This window comes from Neltuma alba, unplaced genomic scaffold (genome assembly GCF_004799145.2).
Source record: "Neltuma alba isolate B1F8T4 unplaced genomic scaffold, ASM479914v2 tig00013411_pilon, whole genome shotgun sequence".
Lineage (NCBI taxonomy): Eukaryota > Viridiplantae > Streptophyta > Magnoliopsida > Fabales > Fabaceae > Neltuma > Neltuma alba.
In genome coordinates, this window is record NW_021637665.1 from 12,803 (window position 1) to 34,150 (window position 21,348).

The following is a 21,348-nucleotide window of genomic DNA, read 5'->3' on the forward strand; positions in this document are numbered from 1 at the left end:
GCTTTGTCATCCGTCTTGTTATATATTTTACTTTGGGATTTAGCATTTTATGCGGGCGCTGAAGCTAGTATTCCATCATTCACCTTCGGAGTATGAGCCGTGAGGAGCAAGAGACTTTAATGGGCCGATCTATGAAATGGCCCACTGGCCCCGTTTTACAACTCTGGGCCTGGTAATGTAAGGTGCGTTTTAGAGGAAATAAGTCTAAGAGGGAATGTACCCCCCCCAAAAAAAAAAAAGGCTAAGGGGGAAAATTCTCAAACGAAAAAAAAAAAAAAAGGAGTGAAAGAGGAAATAATGTGAGTTTGCAGGAATAAATTGAAATCTGAAAAATTAATTTAAGTATCAATGATTCAACAGAGATTGAATGGGTCAGGGAATTCTCGCTTCCCTTTTCCTTTTTCTAATTATATATATATATAGAAATTAATAGGACGATGGGAAGATATGCAATATTAGTATTTTATTATTTGCATAAGGACGAGGAGACAACAGATATATAGATTTGATAAAAAAGAAGAAGAAGAAATGCGCATTTTATTTTATTTGGTTAAAAAGAAGAAGAGGAAGAACAAGTACCCAGAAGCAACGCATTATTTCATTAGAGCTATTGTTATTAATGCAAAAGCACGACTTTCCCTTCCCTTCTTTTGCATTTGAATATCGACTCCTCAATATCATTGTATTTTTCAGTCTCCCTGGCAACTTTAACAGCAAACGTCAAGCCCTCGCTTACCTGAGTTCATGTTTTTCAGTTCTTCCATGCTTTTCCTTTCTTTTTCTTTTTCTTTTTTTTTTTTGCCTGACCATTCTTTTCCGTTCTAAATAACTTCTTTACTTCATTTTCAACACACTTCTTTATTTTGCGTGCATCTTTACAAAACAGGACCTTCTTTCCTGTCAAGCAACAAAAAATTATTTCCCGTCATTACATATCTTTTAGCACTGACGTACTATTCATCTCTTCAGCATTACCAATTAAAATAAATATCTATCCAACTATGGAAGAAGCTGCGAAGAAAATAATGGATTCAGGTCCCAAAAAAAAAGAAGAAGAAGAAGAAGAAAATCATGGATTCACTGTTCTTAATGCTGTGACAGTTGTTTGGCTGGACTTCTCTCACCGAAGGTTGAGAGCCAGTGTCCCTTTCCCAAATAATTCTTCATTTGCGCGTTCACACGCAAATATAAACTCCCTCCAATATTATTAGAACCCCTTCTCAAGACAGAAAATACACTAGCGGCCGGTGATGTTAATGATTGTCCAACGGCTGATTGCAAAAAAAACTATTTCGCCCAATCGATAATCCTTGCACGTTTTATACATCTGTGTAAGTTGTAACTACCTAAATTGAATAATATTATTAGATCCCTGTTTGGCTCGGCAGACGAATCGCAGCCGCACCTGGCCAAACCTATGTTTTCACGGACGACGCTGCGGGGGATTAAATTAGTATATTAGGTGAGGCATCGGTATTACATATTCATCCAACATTAACAAATAAAATATCTCTTGCAACCTAAACCCCTCGCCAATAATTCGCCCTTTTATTGTCGAAAATGTCGATTTGGCCCCCCTTTTTCAAGTTTTGACTTCTGATTAAATCACTTCAAATATCTCATCCTTTTAAGGCCAAATCTGGAAACTGAAAAAAAAAAAAAAAAACTCTTATATATTTTACAAGACAAAACTCCCCCCTTTTATGAGGTAGGATCCAAATTCACTTACCAATCCAAACAGGCTTTTAAGACTGATTAAAATAATTTGTCATCCAAATATATATATTATTTCGTTAAAATGCATACAAGAGTATGGTATTATTATTATTGCCAGAAAGCATTGTGTTCTTGCATATTTAACATTTATATCGTAAAATTACTTGTTAATTCAAACGGCGCCCACTAAGACTGTTTAAGTAATGTCTTATTCAAGTAGACAATTTTCGCCTGAGTACATATGTATTACGAGTATATGGGTACGATATGATACTTGACTTTTATTTTTTGGCTAATGCGTTTTCGTCATTTCTTACCATCTATTTTCTCTCCCGCAACACTCTTCCTCTAGAAGAAACCGCGGAAGTGTCGCCTCACTCGCGGATCCCATTCTCGATTCTTGACGCGCGCGCGCGTAGACCTTCAACGTGACGCCATGCAAAACGTCTTTTTGGAAACTCATTAAAATATTTGTAATTTTGTATGAATGCGTAATATCGCATCATAAGAGCCTTCTTTTGAATATTCATATCCTCGTCCTATAAACGAAAAAAGAGACCCTCTTTTCATATATCAACCCCATCATCACTCGGATGAAGTTGCAGTTGGAATTAGTTCATCAACTCTTACATGGCTTCTTCTAAGTCCTTACCTGCTCATCCTTCTTCTATGCAAATACCTTTTCTTATCTGTCTTCTTCTCATCTCCCTCATCCTCCTTCTCTCTGTCCTCTCAATCAAACCCCAGAAATACCCCCCTCCCCAATTCACCCATCGCTTACCTCATCACGAAGAACAAGAAGAAATCACAGAACCTCCGGCTTGGTTCGATTTCGTAGCAAAACATCTCAAGACCGACAGCGTTAAGGTAGGTCTCGTTAACATCGATCAAAAACACGACGCTGGCCTATTACAACATCTGCCTCCGCGAGTAGAGACAGTTCCTGTCAGTTTTGACCACGTTGATGAGAACTTGAAATGGGCAGACTTTTTCCCCGAGTGGATTGATGAGGAACAGAAACGGGGCCCGCCGCGGTGCCCGAGAATGCCGATGCCAGAGACTCGCCGGGATCTGAACGTGGTGTTGGCCAGGGTTCCGTGTGGGAGGAAGGAGGAAGGAGTCAGAGGCGTGTTTCGGTTACAAGTAAACTTGGTGGTGGCTAATCTGGCAGTGGAGAGTGGTTGGTTGAATGATGATTCTCATCAAACGGTGTTTGTTGTGTTCATTGGGAGATGTGGGCCCATGATTGAGATTTTCAGGTGCGATGATCTTGTAACGCATGAAGGCGAGTATTGGGTGTATAAGCCCCATCTGTGGAGGCTCAGCAGCTAACGCTTATGCCTCCTGGTTCGTGCCAGATTGCTTCCAATTCTGCAGAAACAGGTACGTTCTTGGTTCTCTTTTTTTTATTAGAGTTCACGTTTTCCTCAAGTTTTGTCCCTTTCGTCTTTGCCGGTGGAATGATTGATTATGTGTTATGGGTTAATTATAAGGTATAAAGTCATATCTTCATCATTGATGGCTGAGGTACCAGATGCTGTACCGGAATATTTTAGTTGCTATCAATGATATTAAATCAAATAAATCGATGGCATCGTTGAAATTATAAATTAAGATATGTAATGCAATAATTATGGCATTGCCAGCGAAGGGATAATATTTATTACCAGCGGCGACTAATATTTTTCACATCACTCGGCCGCGCGTCCGTTTTCTGGGTTAGTTTTTTGGACGAAGAATATTTGTTAACATTAAAAGCAAAACATTGATTCGTGATTGACGATGATGAGAAGGGTCAACATATAATTCAGATTTGCATCCTCTTAGAATCCTTCTTTTTTATTTTCTTCTTAGAATCTTATCTTCACCGTCAGATCAAATAATAGATGCTTCAGATTTAATATTTTAATAAGTAGATATCCACCTTCTCTCTTCTGTTTATGTAATATTATAATGATAGTTTTATAAAGTACGAAATCTAAACCATTCATTATTTGATCCAACGATGGAGATCAAATACTGAGAAAAAAAAAAGAGAAAGAAGAATTATGAGAAGATCCGACTCATCGGTTTCCTCTGAGGTGCATATACTCAGCCTCAGCGTTGAGAGAGATGCTAGCTGCTCTGAAATCGTCTCCGTATTCAGAAATTTAAGGATTAATGATTTTGTCAAGCAACTCATCAAAACAATAACTCTGGTCACAATTGACATCCTTTTGGTCATATCACGCATTCTTTGATTATATTCTTTTTTAGCAGGCATTTTTATGATGAATAGTTAGTACAATAAGGCATATAAGGAGTTTTCCGATTTGGCATTTTTTAACGTTCGTGTTTTTACCTTATAAAGCATGGGTTTATATACGGAAGGGTTTGAAATTTTCTTTTATTTTCATACAAAATTAATATACTAATTAACAGTCTCTTCCTACTTTCCATGAGAATGCTAAAAGCTCTGTAAAAAAGACGAGAGGGAACAAATTTCAAATTATGCAGTACTCTTTTATTTTTTTTCCGGTGAAAATCATACGATAATCTTTGTCAATATATATATAATACTGCCTCCACTCTTAAATATAAGAACTAGTTAATTAATTTGAGTAGATCAAGAAAATAAATTAAGTTAGTTGTTTGTTATAAATACGTGTTGTCTTTCCTAAAATATTTTTGCTAATTTAGTTTATTGGTTATAACTACTATTATTAGAAGAACTATTTAATTTGAAAAAAAGTGAATAAATATGAAAAATAAATTTTATATTTAGGACCAGAATAAAAGTCAAATGATGTTTTATATTAAGGATCGGTAGTAGTATCTTATTCGAATTCATGTAATGATTAATAGAACGCAGAACTCCAGGTGTATAATTATATATTACAACTTACTTTGCGTGTATAATTCAAACATCTGCATATGGTTTTCGAATCAACAGATAAATGTGTGAATTCCAGTACTTGTTTTTTTTCTTTTTTAAAAAAGAAGCTGCTTATTCGTCTTCTTTTCCGGCCAAAAGTCTTATTCTTCTCCTTCACTCAAAGATATACATATATACATATAGAGAGAGAGAGAGATTCAACAGTGAGGCTTTTTTTTTTTTTGCGTACAAATAGTGAGTTTTTTTTTTTGGGTAAAAAAATAGTGAGGTTTGTTGATCACGTATGCATGATTCCGGTGCAGGTAAAGAGGCGTGGAGGCCTTACATGTCCCAATCAGCGCCACTGAAAGGCAATAATTCTACGATACGGGCCCCGAGAGTAGCCTATGCCACAGTGCTTCACTCCTCAGAAGCTTATGTTTGTGGCGCCATAGCTTTAGCCCAAAGCGTCCTTCTCACCCTTAAGAACCACCCCCTTAGGGCCAACGCAGACTTAATCCTCCTTGCTGATAAATCAATCGGCCCCAAATCCACAAGAGGCCTCCAAGCCGCTGGCTGGAAGATCAAACGCATCGAACGCATCCTCAGCCCCTTCGCCAGGAAGAATTCATATAACCGATGGAATTACAGTAAGCTGCAACTGTGGAAGCTCACGGAGTACGATAAAGTCATTTTCATTGATTCTGATCTCTTACTCTTGAAGAACATCCACGGCTTCTCTTTTCACCCTCAACTCTCGGCCGCACCCAATGATTTTTCACTGTTCAATTCTGGGTTGATGATAATCGAACCGTCCGAGTGCATGTTCGAAGATCTGATGCAGAAGAGATTCAAAGTGGAATCGTACAACGGAGGCGACCAGGGATTTCTGAACGAGATATTCACGTGGTGGCATAGGCTGCCTTCGAAGCTGAATCATTTGAAGTTTCATGAGCGTCGAGGGAACTTGTATGAAGAGAAGGAGACAGAACTAGAGGGTGTTTATGCCATACATTATCTGGGTTTGAAGCCATGGCTGTGCTATAGAGATTATGATTGTAATTGGGATTTGAAGGATCACCAGATATTTGCGAGTGACTTGGCTCACAGGAAGTGGTGGCAGGTTTATCAAAAGATGCCCAAGGAGTTGCAATCTTACTGTGGGCTCACCAAGAAGATGGACCAGAGATTGATGACGTGGAGGGGTAGAGCCAAGAATGCTAGTTTGGCCGGTGGCCATTGGAAGATTAAGATCAGGGATCCAAGAAGGAAGCATTTTGTAGCATGAGGACGTTGCTCCAATATTTGAATATTTCTGCTTTTGACGTTTCCTATTCATTAATTAATATAGTGCCGTTAGTTTTTGCCTCAGGGCTCAGGCCCATCGTCCGTACCAATTCCATTGGACCAGTTATTGATCTTGCTCCGGTCAAAATTTTCCCCCTTTGCCTAGAGAGAGAGATATATATGTATTTATCACAAAATATTTATTCGGTCACTTTCACAAGTAAAATCATTGATATTTTCCGACAAAAATATCAAATTACTCTTCCAACTTAGAAGCACCCCACTCTTTCACATGCAATCCCTTACCTTATATGTAGAAAATTATGCAACAGTGAAAGTAAAAAAAAAAATTAATTGCCCATTTTTGCGCAAAATAATTTATATAAGGATTATTAATTTTTTCTAAAAATAACTTATAAATAAGACAAAAGGAATAATCAGCAATTCAGAATTGCGTTAGAGGTATGACAATCGATTTTTTCATAATTACGATATTTACCATAAATTAATATTGATTTTTCTTGATTACAGTAATTTTAAAATATTTATAAATACAAATATTTGTTACAAGTTTAATTGATTAATAATTAATAATTGATCTTCTAATCAAGGGAACAAATACAATGGTCTCATAGGGGGTGTTTGGATAAAATCAAACCATGGTTTGAAGAATAGCTTTTGGATAATAGATTTTTGGAGAGAATATATTTTGTGAAAAAGTGATTCTAATAAAGTGAAAGTATTTGGACAGTTGTTATCAGAAGTACTTTTTCTACGTGCAAATTACTAAAAGGGGCATAAATTAATATGATAATTACATAAAGGATAGATTTTATAATATATTTTAATTTGAAGGAATAAAATTGTTAATAAAATATTTTTTTACCAACATAATTAATAATATATAAGATAATATAATTAATAAATAATTAATATGTGTATATATATTTATAAATTATAAGATTAAATATGTTTATAGAAAAATAATTATTTTTTTCTAATAGAAAAATATTAATTTGTTTTAAAGATTTTAAACATGAAATTCTATAACATTTTTTCACAACTAGTTTTTATAATAACATACTACCTCTCATCTTTAATATAATTAATTAATTATTACTACATGTGTAAAAATATTTATAAAATATAAGATTAAAAATATTTTTTTTAAAAATAAATAATTTTTGGTAAACCGAAAAGAAATAAATTAAAAAAAAGTACAATGTAACAAAGCACTACCTCTTTCCGGTTAAAAAAAAAAACAACAACAACAACATATTACCTCTCTGAGGGGTATATGTGTCTGATAAAAAAAAAAATCCTCATATTCGTATGACACTCTCCAATTTTTTTCACAAACAGATTCAAAATGCTTTTTTTAAAACCATAACTATGGTTTTCATTTCTTAGGGTGTTTGGGTGTTTGGGAAGACACCCAAACACACCCATAGACAAACCCCGCATGCATCTCTAAAAATCTGTTTTAAGAGGAACTGATGCATCCCACGATTTTCCCGCGCCCTCTTGACTCTTGTTTCTCTTAACAAGTGTGCTCGATTTTCTATTAATAATAATTAATTACCCTGTGATCAACAGGGGTGTCTGCGGGATCCAAGACAGTAAGCCGCATTATTTACCCACTTATTAAGAAGATACTCCTCCAATCCTTAATATAAGATCTATTTAACTAATTTGATTAGATTAAGGAAATTAGGTAAGTTAGTTAATTATAAAAAAAAGTGACACATTTGTCCTAAAACACCATAATCATCTTTCTTAATACCCTCTCTTCCTCTTCTACTTGATTATGGTTAACGGAGTATCCATAGGGGTAATTTAGAGAAAATTGATAAATATGAGAAATGAGTTTTATATTTATGACCAAAACTAACTCAAAAATTGGGTTCTATATTAAGAACCAGAGGAGTAACTTAACATAAATTATGGTGTATGTATAGTAGATTATCATTTTTTACCACGTATATACATTATCGTATACTACCTCTGATCCTTAATATAAAAGCTAGTTGACTGATTTGAGTAGATTAAAAAAATTAATTAAATTAGTTATTTGTAATAAATAAACATTGTTTTTAATTAAGTTAGTTATTTGTAATAAGTATATATATATTGTCTTTCCTAAAATACTTTTATTAATCAAATATATTGGTTATAACTAACATTATCATAAGAATTATCTTGAAAAAAATGAATACATATGAAAGATAAAATGAATTGAGATTTTATATTTATGATCAATATAAAAATCAAATGAGCTTTTATATTAAGCGCTGTATATTATGAACTACTATTACATTTATAAACTTCACATTAAGTAAAATAAATATTTTTTAACATTGAGAAAAAATATAAATTAAATTTTAGTATTGGCCAAAAATATATAATTCGTACCCCACAAAAAAGACACACACATTAACAACAAAATTTGTAGTTTTATAACTTATGAGAATATACTGGAAAACAAGTTTTTTTAATTCTTTATAAACTATAAATATATAAATAATAAATATTTTATACTATCTTCGATCCTTAATATAAGATCTCATTTAATTTTTATTTTGGTCATAAATATAATACCCGAATTCATTTTGTCTCTCAGATCCATCTATTTTTTTTAAGGCAGTGATTATAACAATGGTAGTTTTAGCCAATATATTTTATTAGTAAGGATATTTTAGGAAAGACAATACTTATTTATTACAAATAACTAACTTAACTAGTTTTATTAATCTACTCAAATTAGCCAGTTAGTTTTTATATTATGGACCGAAGGTTATAAATTATAATAAAATCTGTCTATAATTACAATACTAATATTCTTTTATAACTATAAATAGAATATTATTTAATAACTAATACTATTTCAAGTCATAATTATAAGAGTTAGTTGATTAATTTGAAAGAATTAAGAAAATAAGTTAAACTAGTTATTTATAATAAATATGTGTTGTCTTTTCTAAAATATCCTTGTTAATCAAATGTATTGGCTAAAACTACTATTGTTAGAAGGATTATTTAAAAAAAAAGCAAAAATACGAGAGACAAAGTAGATTGAAATCTTATATTTATGATCAAAATAAAAATCAAATAAGGTTTTATATTAAACATCAGAGGTGGTATATATATATTACTCTGTTTCTAAATAGAAAACTTTTTTTATACGGTAAATTATACTATAAAAAATCTCTTATATTTATATTATAAAAAGAATTTTATATTAAACATCGGACGAGTACAAGTGTATAACTGTCTGATTCTCGTTATTAAAAAAAAAAAACTGCCTGATCCTTTTCGTGGCTTATCGCTCCTGTCGGTGTTTCCTCTTCGGTTTAAGTACACGAGACAGACACACTCAAAGCAGAGCAGCTCAGCAGCACAAGGAAGCTGGACAGGATCGCTTGGACTCTTAATTTCCGCGGGACCCGTCAGTCTCTCGTCTCTGAGATCTAGGGCTTCCTTCCAAACGCTAATATGGCGCCACTTACGGCGGAGATAGGGAAGACCACCCTCGATTCGGGCTGGCTCGCCGCCAGGTCCACGGAGGTCCAATTCACTGGCACTCAGCTCACCACCACTCATCCTCCAACCGGACCCACTTTACCATGGATGGAAGCCGTCGTGCCTGGAACGTAATCTCTCTTTCCCGCTCTAGTGGTCCAAGTAGACCTGGGCTATATATTTTACTTTCGATTTTTGAATCCTTATCTCTTCTCTGTTGCTCTGAGGCTTAGAGATTTCAGCAGTTACATACTCGGATTGATTCCGTTATTATGGATACATCATGCGATTAGAGTTTGGATGAATGTTAGTTGCTGGTGTATTTTTCCGCCCTCCTTTAACTGTAATTTTGCTGATCAAGTGACCTCAATTGACAGCGTTCTCTCGACCTTGGTGAAGAACAAAATCGTGCCCGATCCTTTTTATGGACTTGCAAATGAAGCAATCATAGATATTGCTGATGCTGGACGAGAGCATTACACATTCTGGTTCTTTACGAAGTTTCAGTGTAAGCTGGTAGGAATTTTGCTTTCCGGCATTATACAATTATAGGCGTAGAAGTGTCACAATTCTAGTTGGCTTCATTTTTTCATTTCTGGCTTATATTCTTCTTCTCCGTCTTCTTCTTCTTCTTGAACTATGCCTTTTTTTAAACCACAAGAGAATTTGATACTAAGAAGTCCTTGGAATTGTTATAGACAGAAAGACATCTAATACTAAAACTATATTTTGTACAAAAGGTGGTTTCTGATTTGAAAATAGTTTCATCAAGGCTTGATGGACGTAACTAATTTGCTGGTCCTTCGCAGTCAGCCAATCAGCACTGTGATCTGAACTTCCGTGGAATCAATTACTCTGCTGATGTATTTATAAACGGCCAACAAATGGTTCTTCCAAAAGGAATGTTTCGTAGGCATTCTCTTGATGTCACTGATATTCTGCATCCTGATGGTAGTAACCTGCTTGCTGTTCTTGTTCACCCTCCGGATCATCCTGGAAAAATACCCCCTGAAGGTGGACAAGGTGGCGATCATGAGGTTGTGACAAAATTGTGTTCGCTTATCAGTTCCCTTATTTGACAACTTTTCGGATCACTTTGGAAAAATTATCTTTCAGGAACCCATACTTTCTGTATATTTAAGTCTTGCTTTTCTTTGCCCCCTCTTTTCAGATAGGAAAAGATGTGGCTACACAATATGTTGAAGGTTGGGACTGGATGGCTCCAATAAGGTGACGTTATTATTACTATTAGGACAAATATTTTGTGCCTAGTTTTCTGTTCTGGATAAGGTACTTCTTTTTATTGAAGCATTGCTGATTTAGAAGTCTTGTTGTTCTTTTCTCTCTGGACTGGGTGGTTTCGGGCTTGTAAATCTACCATTTTGGCAACACTCTTGTAATCATATTTATATTTAGAAAGATTCAATGCGTTAATTTCTTCCCCTTTTTGGTGATTTGTTGAACAAAATGTTGTTTCACTGGGCACTAGCAATTAGGCAGCAGGCATTTGTATAAAAATATGGACGGTCTCATTCGAATTGGATCCTGTGTCCGGAATCTATATAAATAAACACACACACAGGCTATTTCTGATGCCAGTATTTATTTTGATCGCAGAGATCGGAATACTGGAATATGGGATGAAGTGTCCATTTCAGTTACAGGGGTAAGTTAAGTGTGAAAGGCCTTAATCCCTACCACACTATCCAAGTATTTTGATTTCTTTGCTTTTTCCCTCTCTAAATACTCGAGGATTTGTTGTTGGCACTGAGCTTTTCTTTGCTCTTCTACACCCTTCAACAATTTCATATACTGGTTTATAAAACATTTTTCCCGGTAATCATTTTAGCTGTAACTCATGGTGAAATATGGCTGAACCTTCCAGATCCAAAACCAGCTGAGATGTTTTCATGAGATATGCTCTGTAATTTTTTTATGAGATACATCAGGCTGAGTAACTGAGATGAATGAAAAACAAAACCAGCTTGTTGCAGAGACATGGGTTGGAAATCACAAATGCACTATTGGTTTGTTTTGATCAATCAGTCTAAAATTGAATCATCCCATTTTTTAATTGATATCTTCATCATTGATTGTTTCATTTGTTCTTTCAGCCATTTGGCTAGGATCATTTCAGTATCTCCGTCTTTTTTGCAGCCAGTAAAAATAATTGATCCGCACTTGGTGTCATCGTTTTTTGACAATTATAAGAGAGTATATCTGCATACCACAGTTGAGTTGGAAAACAAGAGTGCATGGATTGCTGAATGTTCTCTTAATATCCAAGTCACGACTGATGTTGAAGAGAACACTTGCTTAGTAGAGCATCTTCAAACCCAGCATGTCTCAGTTCCTGCTAAATCAAAGTTACAATATACGTTTCCTCAGGTTGGTTGTACCATCTTTTCTACTAGCACAGCAAACTGCTAAGGTTCCATGCTGGGAACCTTGGTCAACAAATTGGCTATTTTGAATATGGTTTTTCAATCTATAATCCTACTGTCTATTAGTATTGTTTTAGCTTTGCTTTCTACTTAGAATTCGCTGTCAAACCACATGTATTGTGAGTCAATGGTTTTTGACGTGTAGTTGTCATCAATTATGGGTTCAGAAGTCCTTGAAGTTAGTTAACACGGCGCATCAAATACGTGTGTGTGTATGTATTATCTATCTACTTCTCAAGTGATTGTCCCAACAGCTTCTGTTCAAAACAAAATCAACGTGAACTTGTCTGTTATTGGATTGTCCCAATAGCATCCTTTTGCCATGCATCCTGTTCTGCTGCATTTATTAAGGTGGAAGGTTCAAAGCTTCTATTAAAGTTATCATGATCTGAAACTATGAATTGGCAGCTTTTCTTCTACAAGCCCAATTTATGGTGGCCCAATGGAATGGGGAAACAATCTTTGTACAGTGTTGCTATTGACATTGATGTTAAAGGGTATGGAGAATCCGATTCATGGAGACATCACTTTGGATTCCGCAAAATTGAGAGTCATATTGATGTTGCTACTGGTGGAAGGTATGGTGGTTTTCCATGTTCTTTGATGGTATCATTTTTATACCTAGTTCTTGATAGAATTAATTCAAGTTTTGAACATTTTCCTCATGTTCTGTGATGCGTGTATCTTGTCCTACAGGTTGTTCAAAGTCAATGGAGAACCAATTTTTATTAGAGGAGGTAACTGGATATTATCTGATGGGCTGCTAAGGCTTTCAAAGAAGCGGTATCATACAGATATCAAGTTTCATGCTGATATGAATTTCAACATGATTCGATGTTGGGGTGGTGGACTTGCCGAAAGGCCAGAATTCTATTATTATTGTGACTATTATGGCATTCTGGTATGATATAGTTCATCCCTATTCTTCTTCAACTGCTCCGTATGCCCCTTGCTTTGATATATTTTCAAAATGGTATATTCATTGATCTTGTTCAGCTGTGAGCTTGTCAGAGTTGTTTGTGTTCAATTTTCTGTGTAATTTTCCATTGATATTATCTCAGTTTCAATGACTCCCTTATCCCAATAGGCAAGCATGTTTTGATATTTCTGCCTTGATGGAAGTTTTTTCTCTTTTGTTTCTTTTCGTTTGAGTTGGGGTTCAGTAATGGGGAGGTTGCTTTTTCTTCCATTTTTACTGACAATTGTAGTTCATCGTTTGTGTAACTAAAATTGATTGTGATTCAGGTACATTATGTTCTGAGAGCACTTTCTGAGGTGCTCCTATAGCCTTGGTTCAATCACTGTGTTAGGGTTAATTAGGTAGTAGATACATATATTAGTGACATTGAGGTTTCTTAAATTTGATCGTAATGCTGATATAAATCTTGTAGGTCTGGCAAGAGTTCTGGATTACTGGGGATGTTGATGGACGAGGGGTCCCGGTATCAAATCCAAATGGCCCACTAGACCATGACCTTTTCCTGTTCTGTGCAAGAGACACAGTCAAGCTTTTGAGAAATCATCCTAGTCTTGCCCTCTGGGTGGGAGGAAATGAACAAATACCACCAAATGATATAAATACTGCTCTGAAAAATGACCTGAGGCTTCATCCTTACTTTGGGAGTGTAAATGAAATTGGCAAACCTGTAGAATACTCTTCCTTGATGTTGAGAGATCCTAGCCAGTATCTTGACGGTACACGTATTTACATCCCAGGGTCGTTATGGGATGGGTTTGCAGAGGGAAATGGAAGCTTCTCTGATGGCCCTTATGAAATCCAAAATCCTGAGGACTTTTTCAAAAATGATTTTTACCGTTATGGATTCAATCCGGAGGTTGGTAATGTAGGAATGCCAGTTGCAGCTACAATTCGAGCTACAATGCCACCGGAAGGATGGCAGATACCAGTCTTTAGGAAACTCCCTGATGGTTATGTAGAAGAAGTTCCGAATCCCATCTGGGAATACCATAAATACATTCCTTATTCAAAACCATCCAAGGTTCATGATCAGATTCTACTTTATGGCACCCCAAAAGATCTTGATGATTTTTGCATGAAGGTGAAAAGATTTTTAATCCAGGCTCGATGTGTTTTTCATCCTCCTGCATTTTCTGGTGAATTTGATGCTCATATTTTCACTTTTATGCCACAATATTTCAGGCTCAACTCGCGAACTACATTCAATATAGAGCTCTTCTAGAGGGATGGACCTCTCACATGTGGAGCAAATATACAGGTGTATTGATTTGGAAGACACAAAATCCATGGACGGGTCTCAGGGGTCAGTTTTATGATCATCTGCTTGACCAAAATGCGGGTTTCTATGGCTGTCGATGTGCTGCAGAGCCAATTCATGTACAGCTCAATCTGGATACTTATGTTATAGAGGTATGGTTTGTCTATTTAAGTTGTATTTTGTATGAGTAAGGATTAGCAGTACAATAAATATCCTTCTTCTCAAGGTAAATATGGGGATAAGAAGGTAAAATCAACAAGAGAATTAAATTGACATTTATGAGGGGATCAAGTCATGAATAGAGTAGCTTATTTGCTATAAAAAGTTTTGTAACATTTCATCTTCCTGCCCTAAATAGGTTGTTAATACTACATCAGAAGAATTGTCTGAAGTGTCCATTGAAGCGTCGGTATGGGATCTCGAAGGAACATGTCCATACTACAAAGTTCATGAAGCCCCCCCTGTGCCACCAAGAAAAGTTGTGCCCATTGTTGAGATGAAGTATCCGAAGAGCAAAAGTCCAAAGCCAGTCTATTTTCTTCTTCTTAAACTCTACAAGAAGTCGGATTATAGAATTTTATCTCGAAACTTTTATTGGTTGCATCTCCACGGTGGAGATTACAAGCTACTAGAACCATATAAGGAGAAGAAAATACCTCTCAAGATAATATCGACGGTTTTGATTCAAGGGTCTACCTATGAGATTCAAATGCATGTGCAGAATACATCTAAAAGACCGGACTCTAGACTTACATCCTTAAGGCACAGTTCAACATCTAGTCAAGGCGACGTTGGCTTCACCACGGAGTCGGTGGAAGTTGTAGAAGGATGGACTGGGAAAGAACAAGAAGTTGGTTTGCTTAAGAGTATATACAGGTGTCTTGCTGGGAAAAAAGATGATGGATTGAGGGTAACTGAAGTGAATGGGCATGATCCAGGAGTTGCTTTCTTCCTTCATTTTTCAGTTCATGCTTCGAAGAGGGAGCATAGAGAAGGGGAAGATACTAGAATTCTCCCGGTTCATTACTCAGATAATTACTTTTCACTGGTGCCGGGGGAGGCCATGCCTATTACGATATCTTTTCAGGTGCCTCCGGGCGTCACCCCTCGAGTCACTCTGAATGGCTGGAATTACCATGGACACGCCATCCATGAAGCTGTATAGGCATGTTCCATGCAATGTTGTGACCCCCCCCCCGGGGGGATAAACTGTGTCGATAAAATTTAAATGAAGTTTGGAGAGAGGTGTAAACAATTATCATCTTTCATTCAAGAAATTTATAAATTAATAGTTGAGATTATTATAAAATTATTATTATTATAAATCAACATTCTCAAAATGTATGAATTGTAACGTATAGCGGGGAAAACCGTAACGTATTACAGCTTTAAGGCTATTCTAGAATTTAGGTGTGGGTGTGCACGAACCAGTAAAGGAGGAAATGTCCTCATGAAATGGCTTTCATAAACCGATTTATTGAGGAGATTAAGCCTGCCGCTTTGTCAAGCAAATTTGGGCCTTGCACTGACTTCTCTTCTGCACTGCCAAATATCAGCTGCCACGTGGAGGTAAAATCACCCATAAGAAAACAATTCAATCATCATAGTGTTTTTGGGAAATGAAGTGATTTTCTACCAGCAGGGCATGCCAAATGATTTTCTATTCTATAACTGAAGCTACTAACCTCAAGTTCCTCAGCGTCAGGACGACTAATGAACTCCTTGGCTAGTAGATATCTGTTGGGCCTATCCTTGTCATCGTAGAACACTTTCCACAATCTAAGAGTGATCAACAAAATAATCAAAATGCAGGCCATAAATGGATTGAATTTGTCGTTGGAAAAAGGAGTGAATATTATTTGCCAAGCCAGAACTAGTATTTCACCACAAGCGCGTATTTCTTATTTCAATTTTTGAGGGTAAACGATGAATCCTATGACAACCGGTAAATCATGTTGGTTCTCTCAAAATCTAGAAACTAAATCAATACCCAATCCTCTTTTTAGGGGTAAACCAGTCATCCGCTTTTGAAAGAAAAGTGGAGTCCTAATTGTAAGGTTTGGTCTTCATCTCTCAAGGGGTCGTCAGGATTTGGGTTAACGATGGGGGCAAATAATCTGAAACTGCAAGCTGTAAAGATAAAAAAATGCAATATGATTTCATGTACAGTAGTCCTTGTGGGAGGGGAACAGAAGACCTTACCCGGGATAGCACCTGAAGACTGCACCAGATGGTAGAGGTCGCATGGAATAAACAGTGGTGAAAGTGCTGTACAACAAATGACAAGTGTTTAGCAGTCTGATGCGATCAGAACACCACAATTCTTGAAAAAGGAACTAAACAAATACAGTTAATAAGATTTTTACCAAGGAGAACAACAAAATGTAAGGCTGAGGCCTAAAAGAAGGACTCAGGAGGAAAACACTGGGGGCAAATAACCTTTTCCTTGAGAAGCTAGCATGAGTCAACTAAAGTAGGTTAAGTGTCCATGGCTCATGAATAGTGTGGTTTGTTTGAGCTTTTATGTGATATACATATGCCCTGTTATGTATCTTCCCCTCATGTTTTGAAATCCTTAATAAACAACGATAAAATCTTAAAAATTATAGCAAATCAATAGTAATCTTGCGATATTTTGGTCATATTTTAACTTGCATGCACAGCTTTCATATTTACAACAGATTGAAGATAAGGATAGACTAAAAGTGAAGCCATAGACTTAAGCAGCTAAAAGCAATGAAAAGCAAAAACAAGGCCGGTAAAGGTTAGAAGAATTCCCATAGCCAGCCATTATAGAGAACCTATATCTCGCATACTAAAGGGGAAAATATTATGTTAGATAACTCAAGAAGAATTTTTCCACCTGAATTAATGGATCGGAACAAACTTTATAACTCCCAGAACAGATGGCATCACTATTTCTAACTGCCAGTTGAAATATAGAGTAACCAAACAAGCGTAAATGAAATGTGAAATGACTTAAATCTCAAACCCTTTAGATAAAAAGGAAATCACACCTTAAAAAGTAGCGTCTTAACTTCCGAACATTAACTCCAACCCCAACATCCTCACTGATCAAGCGCGGATTCCACATGATGAGAGGCCTCGGCTGCAAATATACACAAAGTTTGTATGAAACATGAGTATGGAAATTTCTAAAATTAATGCCTAGTGCTGAAATGACATGGCCGGCTGATGCCATCCTGCAGCCTATGGTGGTTTGCTAGAAAGACTCATGATATGAGAAACTTACAGCTGCCTAGAACTCTAATCTAAAGAATTAAGTCAAACATGAATTCAAGAAAATATCACGTTTGGTTTTCCTCACTAATTGTTAAACTGCATCACATTGATCAGTTGGAGGATGCTTAAATTTTAGACACCGCGATAGTTCCTGTTAAACAATGAGCGCATAAAGGATGGAAGAATCAGAGGCCAGGAATGTACAGGATCATTTGATAGATCAGCTGCAATTCTCTCAACATATTCTAACATTTGATAATCAGGAACGACCATGACAATGATCTCGTCTTCACTTTCTACAGGCCTTCGATCGCTTAAGCTGGATTGACATGACAGAAAAATTGTACATGAACAAACAGTAGATGACTATTAATATATACAAAATCATGAAAAAATTAAGACATCATGGCCATTAAAATTCTTTAGGGAAATGCAAGAGTAAGAATCCAATGACAAAAATTACACACCAACATCACGCTTCCATGGCAAAGAAGCAATTATATATGGACAAATAATTACTGTGGCAGCAGTCACCTGGCAAATTTAAATGCAGCATCCTTCCACCGATATTTTAGAAGAGCAGCTGCTCCCGCATCTGGAAATATGGCTTTAACACTCTAACAATCAAACTAATGGAATTTAGCAAGCAAGTTAAAACACAAATATATCACAAGCATGTCTTCTTTTGATCCTTCAGAATTTTATAAGGCTAATCATTTTTCTTTTTCTTTTTCTTTTTTTAGGTCTGTGATACGAAATGGCAAGAGCATGTCAGTACTGGACCTTAATGTTTTACAGACAGGCCGGAATCCTGACAATCCTCTATATGTTGAAATATTACAACTCATTGTGACCCATCTGACTAACCTGACATTCTGTTTCTTTGATAAGTGTGTCCAAGAAAATCCTTGACAATTCCCAGAGCTCCACTTGTGCCCCTTCATCATCTAAAAATTGCAGTTGGGGGATTAAAAGCTCAACCTGCAAAATGGTCAATATAAGACAGATGGACAGATACTCATTCACTCACACGGTCCTTCGCACACATACAGGGTTTTTTTTTTTTTGACGGGGGTGCAGGGTGAAGACTTGAAAATTTAATAAATTATTCATTGATAACCCAGATCACATGCGAGACAACTTTGACACCAAATTGCCCATGCTTAAGCATTTTAGTTAAGATAAAATGCAAAGTAACAGTACTGAAACAAGAAGGAAACAGCATCTGACTTTTGACCACCTTAGACAGGTTAAATTTATGAAGTACTTCATCTTAGAAAATACTCAAAATAGCAAGGTTAAGATGACTGGACTCTTAAAAAATGGCTGCAGAATTGCATAGTATGTCCTCCACATAATAGTATCAGGTCATACGACTTAAATTCATCATAGGTGGACAAAGAGGGCGCGAATAATCATTTGGTTGCAATGTCTTACTTTCAGTCATCTTAACTTGGCTGGGATGGTTAGGTTCTTTAGAAAATATTGAAGAATAACATTGTATGTCATTTACGCAATGAATTCAACTCACCCTACCTGAATTCATGGAATATATCCATCAATGACAGCAACCATACTTTTTACCTAAAATGCAGTACAGACTTTGAATAGTTTTGCATGTAGTCCACATTTTGATTTTCGCCCGTATATTTTATGTGTTGAAAATAGGCCTGACAGCACAAAGATAGTGCATACACACACATTGGGAACTAGATTATCAAACTTGAGCACATACTATGGCTCTCATTCCTCCTGAAGACACAAAAACGGCAGTGGCCTCACTCGATTGCCGCACTGCACCCTCCAAGTCTGGAGGCAAGCAACTGAAAGAGAAAACAGAAGAGTTAACCGCTTTTTGATACCTATTGGAATGAAAGAATCATTGCATTAATTCTGATCATACAGCTGCAACAAATTGGCGCGCGTATATCAGAAAGTGTGATGTCACATTACGATAAACTTGGAGCGCGTCGGTGACAAATAGAGTTCGGTTCATGTCATCAGTCAAGGAGTTCGACACAACATGTAAAACATATTTATGAATCAGAATAATTAGTGGATTTCAAGTCATTTAAACTCGATGAAATGATTATTCGGTTTCTTTAAGATACCCTAGAAAGTGCAAAAAAAAAAAAAAAAGTTTACGAAACGCCAAGGCTGCGATGAACTTGTGGCTCAAAATTATAGAAATAATTAGAAATGGCAAAAAGGAGGTGTGAAAGAACTTGAGCAGTGCCGTCAATTACCTGAAAAGGCTTGGGCACAAAAGACACGCCGAGCAAAAAATCCTGAACATAGAGTTCTGCGGATAATTTATCTCTAATAACTGGCCTATGACGGGAAACACAACATAAATCGAAACTGAATACGATTTACAACGCTTACATTGAAGTTTGTAAAATAACTGAAGGAACCAATACCTGTCATCCTCCTCAAAATTTTCTAGTGAAGATGAAGTTTCGACCTCTCGAAGACTGTCTTGAGGAGGTTCGCCTTGGAACTTCTCAAACTTGGCACGAATTCTTGAGGTAGAGCTAGCACAATGACCGGAAATCACATGGTATCCGCAAAAGATAGAGTTTGAGAAAGACAGGGAACAGCCAGTGGCTGAGGTTGAAACTGGTATTGAGGAACGGCTGAAGAACAAGTTGCAGCTTGGACTTGAACAAGCCATCTATTTCGATTTCTGCTTTCTGCTTGCCTCTTCCTAAGCCATGGACGACGCAATCCTTTCACTCAACTAGTTGAGCGTCAGCGTCTGTCTTCTGGATCATTAGCTTGTTCCTGTTTAGCATCTAGCACACCGCATCATTTTCTCCTCTTGTTTCCATTCATTTATTTTTATTAGGATTAATTAATATGTAACTCTTCATAATATTAACTAATTTTAAATCAGGTTTTTACAGTTTTTTTTCTTTTTATTAGGTTTTTATTCTTTCACATGTTTTTAATTAGGTTCTTGTATTTATTTTTCTTTTTATAAAATCCTTATAATTGTCCTAAATTCTTAATTAGGTCCATGTTGTTTTAATTTTTATTTATTAGTTAAATATAAACTTAATGAAATAGATTACTGAAATATAAAATATTAATAATAAAATTAAATTAATATAAGTAATATAATTAATTAATTCAGGAAAATTTTTTAGAACAATTAATATTTTCTTACTGGAAAAAAAATAAAATTATTATAATAATTCATTATTTTTAGAATGTTATTGTTTATAAACTAATATTAAATAATATATACTATTTTATGATTATATAATGGTATTATTAGAATTCATAAGATAAAGAGTAAAAAATTCAGGGACTTAATTAAAAACGAGATGAACTTATAAGGATTTGACCAAAAAAAAAAATACAAGGACCTAATTAAAAATATGTAAAACTATAAGAACATAATAAAAAGAAATAAAATTATAGGGATCTGATTCAAAATCAGTTAAAACTATAAGGACTTACAGATTAATTACCCCTTTTCATTATGTTTAAATTTGCTCTTTTGACATGTAACGTTTTAGCTTTAATATTTGGTACATAGATTATAATAAAAATTACTTTGTGAATGAACAATATTTTTTGTATTCCTAATTAACAGATAATGCTATTAAATAATAATGACGATTAGAAAATGCTGGTAATAAATACTAGTTATAAGAGTTGGTTGACTATTTTAAAGAGATTAAGACAATAAGTTAAGTTAGTTATTTGTAATAAATATGTGTTGTCTTTTCTAAAATATCCTTACTGACCAAATTTATCAGCTAGAACTATCATTATTAGAAGGATTATTTTGAAATATATATATAAATATGAAAGATAAAGTGGATTGGAGCCTTATAACTAAAATAAAAATAAAAGTCAAACAAAATTTTATTTAACCAAAAATGGATGGATGTTTTTTGGGAAGATTATGACGAGATCTCAAGAAAAAAATTTTCAAGACAAATTTTAGAGATTATTAAGTTTTATTTTAAAACTTATCATTACTAATAAAACTTTTTAATATTTTTTGTAGGCTGCATTGTAATTCTTTCATGTTTCT

General features: G+C 35.4%; 2 protein-coding genes and 1 pseudogene across 2 annotated transcripts; 2 read left to right on the top strand and 1 right to left on the bottom strand.

Moving 5' to 3' along the window:
• Positions 1–2,330: 2,330 nt before the first annotated feature.
• Positions 2,331–5,932, top strand: LOC114737147 (putative UDP-glucuronate:xylan alpha-glucuronosyltransferase 4; annotated as a pseudogene).
• A 3,270-nt stretch (positions 5,933–9,202) lies between these two features.
• LOC114737139 (mannosylglycoprotein endo-beta-mannosidase) lies at positions 9,203–15,346 on the top strand. The gene is made up of 11 exons (XM_028925045.1): positions 9,203–9,507; positions 9,754–9,892; positions 10,186–10,413; positions 10,548–10,606; positions 10,994–11,042; positions 11,534–11,764; positions 12,229–12,398; positions 12,517–12,721; positions 13,212–13,880; positions 13,982–14,209; positions 14,416–15,346. Exons 1-11 carry the CDS (start codon positions 9,350–9,352, stop codon positions 15,220–15,222), a joined length of 2,943 nt encoding a protein of 980 aa, XP_028780878.1. The 5' UTR covers positions 9,203–9,349; the 3' UTR covers positions 15,223–15,346.
• LOC114737140 (uncharacterized) lies at positions 15,335–20,078 on the bottom strand. The gene is made up of 9 exons (XM_028925046.1): positions 19,721–20,078; positions 19,036–19,123; positions 18,168–18,281; positions 17,835–17,917; positions 17,505–17,619; positions 17,075–17,166; positions 16,260–16,325; positions 15,743–15,836; positions 15,335–15,613 (listed from the first exon to the last, which is right to left on the bottom strand). Exons 1-9 carry the CDS (start codon positions 19,972–19,974, stop codon positions 15,506–15,508), a joined length of 1,014 nt encoding a protein of 337 aa, XP_028780879.1. The 5' UTR covers positions 19,975–20,078; the 3' UTR covers positions 15,335–15,505.
• Positions 20,079–21,348: the final 1,270 nt, after the last annotated feature.

Coding starts and splice junctions, on each gene's coding strand:
- LOC114737140 (XM_028925046.1), bottom strand. CDS start 19,974: ATGGCTTGTTCAAGTCCAAGCTGCAACTTGTTCTTCAGCCGTTCCTCA. Junction 19,124..19,720: donor AATTTTGAGGAGGATGACAG/GTATTGGTTCCT, acceptor TTTCTCTTTCAG/TTGCTTGCCTCCAGACTTGG. Junction 17,918..18,167: donor TCAAAGAAACAGAATGTCAG/GTTAGTCAGATG, acceptor TTTGATTGTTAG/AGTGTTAAAGCCATATTTCC.
- LOC114737139 (XM_028925045.1), top strand. CDS start 9,350: ATGGCGCCACTTACGGCGGAGATAGGGAAGACCACCCTCGATTCGGGC. Junction 9,893..10,185: donor CGAAGTTTCAGTGTAAGCTG/GTAGGAATTTTG, acceptor GGTCCTTCGCAG/TCAGCCAATCAGCACTGTGA. Junction 10,414..10,547: donor GACAAGGTGGCGATCATGAG/GTTGTGACAAAA, acceptor CCCTCTTTTCAG/ATAGGAAAAGATGTGGCTAC.